This window comes from Microtus oregoni, unplaced genomic scaffold, assembly GCF_018167655.1.
Source record: "Microtus oregoni isolate MIOR12 unplaced genomic scaffold, Mior012 000015F_ref0000493, whole genome shotgun sequence".
Taxonomy (NCBI): domain Eukaryota; kingdom Metazoa; phylum Chordata; class Mammalia; order Rodentia; family Cricetidae; genus Microtus; species Microtus oregoni.
Window position 1 is genome coordinate 40577243 of NW_024543074.1, and position 12235 is coordinate 40589477.

At 52.2% G+C, this 12235-nt stretch overlaps 1 protein-coding gene across 2 annotated transcripts in view; it reads right to left on the reverse strand.

Moving 5' to 3' along the window:
* Galnt10 (polypeptide N-acetylgalactosaminyltransferase 10) overlaps window positions 1–12235 on the reverse strand; it is a 134572-nt gene that overhangs the window by 14329 nt on the left and 108008 nt on the right. For both annotated transcript variants that reach the window (XM_041664711.1, XM_041664712.1), the window contains exons 5-7: window positions 9137–9322; window positions 4532–4715; window positions 2629–2746 (exon numbers count right to left, since the gene is read on the reverse strand). In XM_041664711.1, the coding sequence (XP_041520645.1) occupies window positions 2629–2746; window positions 4532–4715; window positions 9137–9322 (488 nt within the window). The remainder of the gene's footprint in view (window positions 1–2628; window positions 2747–4531; window positions 4716–9136; window positions 9323–12235) is intronic.

The window sequence follows — 12235 nt, forward strand, 5'->3', positions numbered from 1 at the left end:
GATCCCGGATAACAATGCGCCATTCTCCACAACGGCGGTTTCTGAAGAACAAGTTGCCGGGGGACTTGGAAGCGGCTCCGGCCAGTGGTACAGCTGCACTGGGTCACACATCTCCAGCCACAGATATTCACGCCAGGCAATCCTTCAGTTGCCGGGGATGCAGCAGCGAGTAAGACACAAAAGGATCCAGAATCTATTGCGGTTGATTACCTAGCAACACCGCAGTTTGGATGGGTTTCTTTCTGGGGACAAACCTGGAAGACTATGTCATCAATTGATGTTTGGTGGACAGATCTGTGACTTCATTGCACCCACGGAATGTAGCATGTGTCAAACAAGATTACATGGGCTAGGGAGACTGGCCCCACAGGCAAGACCTCTGTGCTAGGGCTCACAAAATCTGGACCAAGGCAAACATCATCATTCATTGAACCGTGTGATGAGCTGGGAGACAACCTGAGGGTGCACATACTGGGGAGGGCTCCACCAATAGGCCATGGGCACCTGGGGGAGAGACTTAGATGCTATTTATCTTTCCTCTTGAAAAATACTGATTTTCATTTTAAGTTATGTATGTACGTATGTGTCTGAGTGTGGGTTTGCATGAGTGAGAGTCGTACTTGCAGAAGCCACAAGGGGGTGTCTGATCCTTCGGAGCTGGAGTTAGAGAGGGCTGTGAGCTGCCCAATGCGAATGCTGGAATTTGAACTCAGATCTTCTGCAAGAGAGCCCAGGGAAAAGCCATCAGGAGTGAACCCAGGGAGGGGCAAAACCTGAAGCAAGGGTGACTGAATGCAACCGATTTTTTAAAGGCTAGTTTCCCTCTCAATTGCTTTCTTCTCAACAGACTGACATGTGGACTTTGGCAAGCTTTGGGTCAGGCCCTGGTGGCCCAGTCACTGCAGACTGGGTAGTTTGAGTCCTGATTGCTCCAGTGCGGTGGGTATAACAGTGGCACTACCCTCACAGGTGGCTGGGAGGATTATACAGCCCCACACATGTGAAGGGCTGGTGTGGTATCTTGTTAACTCCGACAGGGCTGGAGGTGAGCTATCACAGGGCATCTGCCCCCGCTGGTTGATGCCAAATATTTTGCTAAATACTTTGGGCATTACCCCTTGGTACCAACATCTGTGTTATCTGGGAGGCTGGTCCTCTCCAAGGGCACAGCACCAAGGACCTGGAGGTTAACAGTGTCGCAGGCTGCTTTATCAAAGCAGGGAAATGTTTGGGCAGGACTCCAGGGAGCCATTTGGAGTCCCCAGGTCTGACTCTGTGGCTAATTCTTTAGATGATACCGACATCTTGATAGTAATACTGTTCTTAAGGACTCTTATTATACAGCCTCTGGCAAGCATGGTCTCATTAATTCTCAACAACATCGAGAGCCATATAATCACTAGCTTCCATTTATAGAAACTGAGATGAAGGCTCAGTGAGGGGAGACATCCTGGTCCAAGCCCGCACAGCTGTTACTGGAAGGGGCCGAACCAGGACCTGACACAGACCACCTGGGCCCAGCCCTGAGGCCCCTCACCACAGTGCTTGGCATCTGAACAACACTGCACTGAAACCTGATGCTCAACCCAGTAGTGGTGCTGATTGTCCCTCATGGGTTAGGGGACCTGTCAGCCTTGGATGCCGGTTCTGTGTGTGTGGTTGCACGCGCGCACACGCACGCACGTGTGCACATGAATGCCACAGCATGCGTACAGAGGGCAACTTGGGGGAAATGGTTCTTTCTTTCTACCACGCGGGTTCTGGGAACTGAACTCAGGTTCACCTGGCTTGCTAGAGAGCGTCTTTACCCCTGAGCCATCTGAGCCCTTGACACTGGTCCTGAAGGACCACAGGAGTATAGGAAAAGCTATTCTTCCCCTCACGGGGGCAGAGCCGTCTTCTCCTGTGGGCCACACACAGAGCTGAAGGTACACTCATATTACTAGTGGGAAACTAGCTGCTTATCTAGCCACTCCTTCACAGTCACTGTTGGCTCCAGGCTGATCCAGAGGCGACAGTAAATATTGACTCATGTCATCCTTAGCAATGTCTGTCAGCTACTAATCTCTGGCTGTGGTCCAGGCTCTGTGCTAAGCACGTTTAGCCTTCTCAGTTAACCTTCCCAGGTCCTGGACTGTGTGCGTGTGTTGTGGTGTGTGTGTGTGTGTGTGTGTGTGTGTGTGTGTGTGTGAGTTACTGGTCTCATTTAGCTGGAGAAGTGATCTAAACAGATCAAAGGCAAAGCCACCGAGTGATAGGATTAGAACTTGGATTGAGGTCTTTCCAATGCCACCGTGGGAGCTTCTGCCCAGCAGTCTCTGCCAACTCCTGCTGTGACAGGCGCAAGAAGCAAATAGAGTAGAAGGCGACCATGTAGGCCAGGTGGGCTTCTGTGAGGCTATAAGGCCTAAGGCCTAGGTTTGTCTGTCTTCATCTTCCCAATGCCGGTGTGTGGCTCCACCAAAACCTTCCCAGGCCAAGAGGACACGAATGCTCGCCAGATCTGTGGCTGAGGCCAGGCGGCTTGAAGGTTCCCTTTCACCCTCTCACTGCCCACTTCCTCAGGGAGTGGTTAGCCAGCTCCCGGATCCTCTCCCCCAGCAGCTGCACGTGGGAGAAGAGACTCACCTTGAAGGAGATCTCATACTGCTCCCCTCCCCAGATCTCCAAGCCAGGGTCATAGCCGCCCAACTCCCAGAACCACTTCCGGTCCACAGCAAACAGCCCTCCAGCCATCACGGGAGACCTGTCGGAGAAAGGGCATGGTGTGAGGAAGTGCCGTCAGAAGCCCTGCTTCCTAGCCGCTGGCATCTCCAGACACCCAGTTTGTCTACAGGGGGCTCCAAGGCCTCACGGGTGGGTGGGGACCTGGCCTTCTCAACTGTCACTTCCTCTTGTAAACCACTGCATTTTAACCTAATGGATCCCCGGTCCCTTGGTGTGATTAACACCTGAGGTGTCTGTGAAGTACCATCGGTAACAGTGGCACTCCTCCTCACGGGTCTCACTGCTGCATCACAGACACGTCTGTCTCTAGCCTTCCCCTTCGTTGCAGGGTATGAACCAGTTGTCTTCAGCCTGAATGTGCTGCAGAACCTTCTAGAGAGACTGAAACATAACAGCTTGCTGGGACCTCGCCAGCCCTATGGAAGCAGCCTCTGGGCCAGGGCCCAGGCACCTGCTTAAGATTTGGCTCCTTTGAGGATTCTCTCTCACCACGCTCAGCGGACAGCTCACACAGCTTGCTCGGCTGCACCGCCCACAGACACCAGCTCAATCCTCCCAGCTGCTCCGGGAGGAAGGATGAACTCAACTCATTCATTCACTGATTTATTATCAAAGGCCTCCCATGAAGCAGGTGCTGGAGGGGGCGGGAAACAAACCACAGTCCTTTGGGTGGAGTCACCTCAGCACAGAGGGCTCCAGGACACAGAAGGAAAATAGTCAAGGCCTCTGGGAAGTACAGACAAGAGCAATAAGGAAGGCAAAGACTGTGTCTGCTTCCAGTCCTGGGAGTGAGGAGGCAAGGACAGGGAATAAGGAAGGATGCTCAGAGGAACTTGTGCTTAAGAAGTTTGTTGAGGGGAAACCCCTCAGGGGAGGAGGGAGCTACCCCAGCAAGGCACAGACATGGCGCACAGAGGGGTGGGGGAGCGAGGGTGTGACGTGACAGGGATCAGAGGGCACCACGATGCCTCATGCAGGGCAGCACCGAGCAGAAGTGGTCTGTGCCCCAGTCTGAGGGTGGAAGAATCCAAACCAACATGCTGGGGAATAGCGTCTTCGCATATGCCCCTGCGTGGTCCTAGGTCTCATGGTGGAGACCGATATGACCTGGCTGCACACATGCCTCTGAAGCCTTCCTTGTGGGAGGTGGAGGGGACCTTCATACAAGGGGGGACCCCGGGAATGTTACTGAGGGCATGACACACCACAGGTTATCCTGCAAGTACTCAGGTGTCCTTATTAGCTCGGTCTTCAGAGGGGCTGGAGCTCACTGTTGCTATCCTGACCTCGCCCCTGTGACACGGCAGCCGTCCCTGGTAATTTGTGGGAGGCTTCATGGCCACTGGTTATTCATGGCTGGCGTCTGGCCCTGCCTCTAAGTCACAAGTTCAAACTGCTGACCCTGCACCCTGCTTCCCTCACCAAGGAACTGTGGCGGTACAGAAGGCAGAGTCGGGGCTACAGGAGACTCCGTTTAAGAAAAAAATACCACACAACGCTCACTCAGCTTCTGCTCTCTATCCCTGCTGTGTCACCGAGGCGATGGCAACCCTTGGTGGCTTAGGATAGCTGCTGCACTTGGGACATGACTGCTTGGCAAAGAGAGGTGGGTGGCTGTGTGGCACAGCCAAGGTGTGAGAGAATTAGATGGTTTTAGTGGTTAGATAATTGGTGCCTAGTTCTGACTCCACGGGCTCAGGACCGTGGACCCTCTGCACGGGACATGAGGATAAATAAAGATTCCCGGTGTGTTGGGAGGGGCCCCGGGTCACCGCCAGTATGAGCCTACGGCAAAAGTACTTACTCAAATGGGTCACTGGGGTCGGCCTTCTGCAGCTCTGGAGGGATGGGGATTCGTTTGTAATACATCTCCCAGTCGAAGGCACCCCGCATGGCGTCCCCGGCCTGTGTCTCGTACCGGAAGTCGTCGTGGTCGATGACGTCAATCATTGGGCACACGATAGTCTTTCGGTTCCGAGCAATGCGGTCTGAGGTGGTGGAGAGAAGCCTGTTAGTGGGTGCGGCAGTGGAGGGCAGCTCCTGCTCTATGGGGCGCTTACTCCGAACAGTTCCTGGGATGACCGTCCTGAACAAGCTGCTCAGGGACCACAGAGAACACGGCAGGGTTGTTTGTGTGTTTTTCTTTTCCTAAACAAGGTCTCATGTAGCCCAGGCTGGCCTGGAACTCACTATGGAGGTAAGGATGACCTTGGGAATGATTCTCTTGACCCTACTTCAATTCACTATGTGGCCAAGGCTGGCCTTGACGTCCTTCTCCTCCCAAGTGCTGGGATCACAGGTATGTGTCTGGTGTCTGCAGGCTCCTGCGAGAAGGACTATGACTTTCTTTCAGACTCAGCACCGCCTCGGACGACATCTCCAAGCCCTGTGAGGTGGGGTGGGAGGGTCTGCCTTGGGGGTTAGTAAATGCTTGAATAACACAGTATTTGAAAATGTTAAACCATGCGGCTATGAGTGTGCGTCTCTGCTGTTGACATGTTCTTCTGTGAGGATCCCTATTCTGGCCTTGCCACGCCCCTTATTGCAAAAACCCTGATTGTGACTCCTGGCTAAAAGCAGCCAGGTTCCCTAATGTCTGTCCCCAACTGCTCATGGGTACCATGGCTGTGATCAGCAGTGAGAGTTTGGTCTGAGTTTGTTTTTTTTAAGTATTTATTTATTTATTATGTATACAATATTCTGTCTGTGTGTATGCCTGCAGGCCAGAAGAGGGCACCAGACCCCATTACAGATGGTTGTGAGCCACCATGTGGTTGCTGGGAATTAAACTCAGACCTTTGGAAGAGCAGGCAATGCTCTTAACCTCTGAGCCACCTCTCCAGCCCCCTCGGTCTGAGTTTTTAAACAGCCCAAGCTATGCAAGAGGGAGTGGACATCCCTTGGAAGTTCTGGGTTCCCAAGTCAGAAGGTATGCAGGTAGAGCAGAGCATGCCACCCTATGGAATGCTACAGGCTTAGTGGTTCAAGACAGCAAACGGGGCGTTGACCCAGTCCATGTCAAGGTCCCTTTCCAACCTGGGAGGAGCCGACTGATTAGCTCTGTCCAATCTTCCAACAGGATTTAGTGCTGGTCTGATCTACCCAATGTTGTTCCTACAGGGAGCTCTGTCTGCTTTGAGGGGACCACTGCACAGATAGGCTGTGCTGGGGAGCTTGCTGCTCAGGGTCAAGGTTCATGGGTCATGTTCAAGTGTTGCGATGTGGGCCCTAGAGGGCTAGAGAAGGGCCCACATTTCATCAAGCCACACGGCAGCTCTCACAAAACAGCAAACAGCATTTGTGCCTGTTTTCTACCCTGGAGGCATGACTTTCAGGCAGGAAGGTGAGTGGTGAAATTGTGTGTGTGTGTGTGTGTGTGTGTACACGTGCATGCGTGTGTACATGCACACATGCATGCAAGCCTGGAGAACAGCGACCATTAACCTCACTTCATGAGACAGCAGATTCTGTTACAGGCAAAATGATGTCAGGAAGCATGGTTTAGTCCCACAACGTGTGCAGGTTGAGGTGGCCACTGCACTTCCAACTGGGACACATGGTTTAAACGGTTGCAGAGGCTGGAGATGTACCCTAACGGTAGAGCATTTGCCTAGCATGCACTAGCCTCAATACACACACACACACACACACACACACACACACACACTAACACAGGCATACACATATACAGAGTTACAGAAATGCTACTTGCAGCATGTCTCCCCAAATGAACAGTAGCATAACCAACGCTAGATGCACTTGGGGTGAATGATTCATTTGGGGTGAATGTTACCCCTCCGTTGTTCTCCTTACCCACTGAGTCAGAATCCCTGGTACGTGGCTTTGATCTGCTTGTGGACAAGCTCCCTTGGGTGGGAGTGTGTCTTCAGGATGCTTAGGAGCCTTGAGGGAAAGATCTAGAGAAGGGCCCCTGTCTAATTATCTAATAGCTCTGAGGTGATTTCACTTCCATCGATCGCTGATACCAAGGTCAGCTGACAGTTGGCCCCGCTAGATGGCAGTGGCCTGTGTCGCTGCACTTGTCTGGGAACTGAACACCCAGGTTCACATCCCAGTGTCACCCCTTCCTTCATAGTGCAGTTTTGGACCTGACTGGCTGAGGCCTCAGAGTTTTGGTTTCTTTGTTGAGCACAGGAGGATGAAATGCCCCACACCAAGGGTCTCTGAAGACTGAGATGCTGGTATTCCCCATTTTCCATGACCATGATGGATACTGCAAGACACTCACAGCAGCCATTATGAGTCTGAGTTCCTCTGTCCATTTTGCCATATGCAAAATGCAGGTAAGAATGCTGAGCCTGCCTGCTGGACTGTGTAAGTCAAATCCAAGTACAGACTTGGCCTAAACTCAGAGGGACTCTCAAAGCCTCGAGGACGATGACAGTGACGAAGAATAAGGAGAGGATGACTCGGGTAGCTTTCCCAGCAGGCTGAGTCCTCGGGCTCCATAATGTCAGATCACTAATGAGGGCAGAGCTGGCCACGCTAGGAGGTGTTAATGGATTTACAGACAAAAGCCACGCTGGGATCCACACGCAGGTTTTTGTGTCTCTACGTGAGGGGGAGAAAGGAAGAGTGAGAGGGATGTGTTCTCCTCCTGCCGAGGATGCAAATAGCTCTCACCCATTTCCATAGGAGCAGAGTTAAGGACTGTTTGGACAAGCTCAACCCAGTGGTCCACCGCTTCGTTCTCACGAGAGGACTCTGCGTACAGCTGCTCCCCCGGGACTGCTAATGTGCCGGCTGTTGAGGCCCAGGCCTTTCCATTCTCTCCTTTGGTAATGAAAGGGAGATGCAGGCCATTGCCTGGTTTAATTAAATACGCAGTTTACCAGAAATTCTGGTCTTTCTCTCAGTCCAGTGAGATCCTGGGCGCAATCGTCAGGAGTGCCCGATCCAGGAAGTTCTCAGTGTTGTGCTCGGAAAAACAAAAGCAAAACCAAAGACGCTGGGTTGTCCTGTGGGGTTGTATGAGGCTGGCTTTCGGCCCTCACCCACATGGTGGCATTTGTTGCTGTGGTTGCTAGACCTGGTAGCACTTGGCAGATGCCTGAAAATACAACTGCTGAGGTCTCCTCCAGCCACCACAGTGACCCTGTCTGGGGTGCAGTGTCTGGTTGGGGCATCATGGGTCTTTTGGGGAATTATGTTGCTCATTTATTTGACCTCTGAGATGGACAACCTACGCTGTGCTTTTGAGTTCTCTTTCTCTTGAGGGTGGTGACCTCACAACTTGCCCTGGCCCCACCTCGCTATGTCTCTCAGTCCTGACAGGACACCTGACTTAGGTGTCTGCCTGGCAGTACCTGCTTAGTGTCTCCATCTGGGGGGAACTCCTTAAGTTCCAGCCTGGTCTTCCTCCACTATGAGTCCCTCCTGCCCAGGCTCTGCCCACAGGGTCTCGTGGAAGGTTCTGGTCTTCCTCCACTATGAGTCTCTCCTGCCCAGGCTCTGCCCACAGGGTCTCGTGGAAGGTTCTGGTCTTCCTCCACTATGAGTCCTTCCTGCCCAGGCTCTGCCCACAGGGTCTCGTGGAAGGTTCTGGTCTTCCTCCACTATGAGTCCCTCCAGCCCAGGCTCTGCCCACAGAGTCCGGTGGAAGGTTCTGGTCTTCCTCCACTATGAGTCCCTCCTACCAAAACCACAGGCTTCGGTGGAAGGTTCTGGTCTTCCTCTACTATAAGTCCAGTGTAAGGCTCCTGGATCGAGCCTCCCTCCTGGGCATCTGAGAGGAAAGGAACCCGGGAAGCAGTGTGGAGTGTGCAAAAGAACAGACTCTGATGCCTGCCTGATACATGGTGACTCGGACATCAGTGGCCCCAGGGGACAACCAAGTCACTGAGCATCTCAACTTTAGTTTCTTTGCCTATAGACAAGACCAGTTCAATCCTGTGCACCACTGTGAGGCCTGGTGATCTTTTTTGGAACCTGCCTGGCTCACAGCATTGGTTGTAAGCAATAACTACTTTCATTTGACATAAAGACACCTTCTCCCCCCACCACAATTTGGTTCTTTTGTTTAAGGCAGGGTCTCATGAAGTCCAGTCTGGCCTTAGACTCAGTATTTAGCTGACGTTGACCTTGAACTTGTGATCCCTCTGCCTCTGCCTCCCAAGTGCGAGGGTGACAGGCGTGTGTCATCATTCTTCATTTATGCTGGGCGATATGGGGGATCAAACCTAGAAACTCATGCAGGCTAAACAAGTGCTCTACCAACTGAGCTACATCCCCCAGGCTCTGTAACTTGGCTCTCCATGGTACAAAGCTCTGGCTTGCTCTCCGACAGACCCGTTCTGGAGCCTGGGGCTCTGCTGGGTGCTATCAGAAGTCCTAGTGTCACCGTGGGGTGGTTGGCCACACACCCACTCCAGGTCGCTCCACTCCTTACCGAGCAAAGGGGGGAGCCAATTGACGTTGGCTTCACAGTGTGAGTCTAAGAACGTGATGACGTCTCCAGTGGCGGCTGAAGCCCCCAGCATCCGGGTCCTTATCAGGCCTTCCCGTTTCTTGGTCCGGAGAATCCTCACGCTGGGGAAAAGGGCCATGTAGTCCTCCAGTGGCTTCTTCAGGTGCTCTGTGAGGAGACAGAGGGACAGAGGTTGGTCAGAGTGGCTGTGTGGGGATCACTCCACCCCCCAACACAGTTTGGACATTGATTCCCACTTTACTGCCTTGTGGGCCTCAGATAGAGTCAAGAAGGGCAGAGCCAATATCTAAACAGGGAAACTGAGGCTCACAGAGGTTCAGCGATGCAGCAGGACTGGAAAACAGAGAGACTCCACAGGCAAAGGTGGGGGTGGGGAACACAGGCATCTGCTTATGCCTGCCTAGTGCCTATCCCCTCATTTCCTGATAGAAAGACTGTTGTTTCCTGAGGAGACTGACCCTCCTCTTCTGTCCATCCAACTTGGGCAGGCTGACTGCCCCTCCCCCCCAGTAAGTGGGAGCAGCATGTGGCTAAGGCCTAGCAAATCATGGTGCTTCATCTCTTGTGATTGGCTCAGGGAGGGCCATGCAACCTGGGAAGATGCTTCAGCTTAAGTTCTGGGCAGAAACAAGGTGAGGAGAGACATGGGGGGAGCTATGGAGCCTGCGGGCCCCCTATAAACAAGAGAGAGGGTGTGCTGGTTAGATTCAGCATCACCTAGGAGACACAGCTCTGGGCGTGTCTGGGAGTGCGCTTCCAGAGAAGTTTAAATGAAGGAAGGACCGACAGTGGATGTGGGTGGCATCATGAACACACACACACACACACACACACACACACACAGTGTTGATGACATTTCGGTTCACCACCCCCAAACCAAAGCAGACAGCCTCTACTGTACATGGCAGCTTTTCTTGTTTGTTTACTCTACCATGGATGGTTATTTGCCCTAAGCCTGGAAAAGCTGTCTTGAAGAAGTATTGGAGATTTTCTTTCAGGCCAGTAAGATGACTTATCTGGTAAGCCTGAATACCTGAGTTCAATCCCTGGGACACAAGCAGTGGAAGGAAGTTCACTCCCTCATGCTATCCTCTGAGAGCTACACTTGCCCTGTGGCATGTGTGTGCTGCCCTTCCCCTCTTCGCAGGCACGCATAAAATAAGTTACTCCTTTTAAAGCCTACAGCATCTGATATTCCCAGGGTAGAGCTACTTGAGGTTTCAGGTACTGAAGAGGCAACTACTCTGTTTGCTTTTTGTATCATAGCAAAGCAGTCTTTTGCCTTCTTCCTCCCTTTCGGATTGGGGTATGTACGGCATAGGAAAAATAAACCTGGGCAGATTACGTACTCCCTGAGCTGCCCTTCCAACACTATTCTGTGTCTCTGTATATCTCTTTCACACTTCTGTTTCTTCTGCCTAACACTTCTAATCCACACACCCCACCCTGAAATGTATGAACCCGTTGAGGTTGGACCCTGACACATCCACCTGCTGGGATCCTGTGGAACCATGAAGGTCATCCCAGGTACCATTTCCAACCTCTCTGAGGAGCGGCTGTGGGTCACAGAGACTTAAGACTCCAGAAATCTCTTTAGGATGGAGGATGTTTCAGGTTGTGTTGCCTGGCATTGTGAAGGCGGAACAACTGAAAAATACACTGGGGACAGATTATGTTTACATACAGAGCAAGGCTGAGCCCATAGGCACTCCTGGTCTGGTTGGCGCTCAGGCAGTGAGGCGCCAGCACAGCGAGAGGCGTGGCCAAGCTCTGGCGGGTGGGTGTTCTTGTGGGAACAGTCTCCAAAAAAACAGAGAGAGAGAGAGAGAGAGAGAGAGAGAGAGAGAGAGAGAGAGAGAAAAATATGCAAGTCTCTGCGCCGTGTTGCTTTTGGGCTGCATGCAACCAGTGGGTCGTTAACTTGTGAGTGAGATCGCGGGCGGGCGCCTCACACCAGTGCTCCCGTGGAGGGAGAAATATCACCTCAGCCATGTAATCATCGAGGTCTTCACGTGCACAGAGCCCCGTGGCTAAATCACCCTAATGCAGATGGCTGTAGTTGTTACTGATTGGCCAATTAGGGCCTTTCGACAGCTTGTGGTAAAAGTTGGAGCGATTATTTAGGGGCAATTACTGGCCTCCTGTCCTTATGAGAAGGTGTGTTTACTCAAAGCACCGCTGCCTTATTTTACCAGTCTCAGAAGGTCACAGGATTTGGAGCTAAAAGGAACTGCAAATGAGGACGAGGATGGTCACCATGGTGACAATTACAGGGAACACCTGCTGAGCCTGGCTCACACACAGGACTCCTCACTTCACACACATTACCTCAGACACCCACAACACAAAAGTATCGAGTGTTCCTGCTTATAGGAGAAGATGCTAACAGATGTAATTTGCTCAACAGAGAATTACAAATCAGGACACCATGTCTATAGACCGATCTCATCTCTCACCGGATTCCGCATACCCGTCACTCAGTTCTACCCCCTTTTATTAAGGAGTCAGAGGGCTGGAGAAGTTAATGACTTTACCAGATTTACACAGTAGGTAAACACAGCAGGGCCATCTCCCAGGTCAGGCCACAGGATCCCTTCCAGTATCATAAAATGCCTTCCACAGTCCACACCTGTCCCTCTGCCTGAGGCTCGCTGTGTGTGTCCACGCTTTGGATGTATAGAGTGCCATCTCCACTGCCCCCTACTATGTGGAAGGACTGAGCACGCAGTGCTGGTTTCCAGTGAAGGGTGTGGTCACGTTTATTTCCTCCCTGTCCCGCCTGAAGCTTATGGAGTCAGTCTTGTGTGCAAAGGCTAGGGAATTCACGAAGGACACTTGACTTCCAGCATCACAATCTCCATCTTCTCCCTGCAGGGTGGTCACATGACCCTGGACTCCATATCACTCTAGGAGAGGTTGAATTGTCTCCTTGTATTCCCTTTCAATATCCACATTAGGAGCACTGGATAGATGCCATTGGTTCTTGTGTCAGAGGAGAGGAAACTGAGGCCCATGGGGGAGAAAGGTCTCAGTCCACGTTTCTCAGCTGGTGAGGCCTAC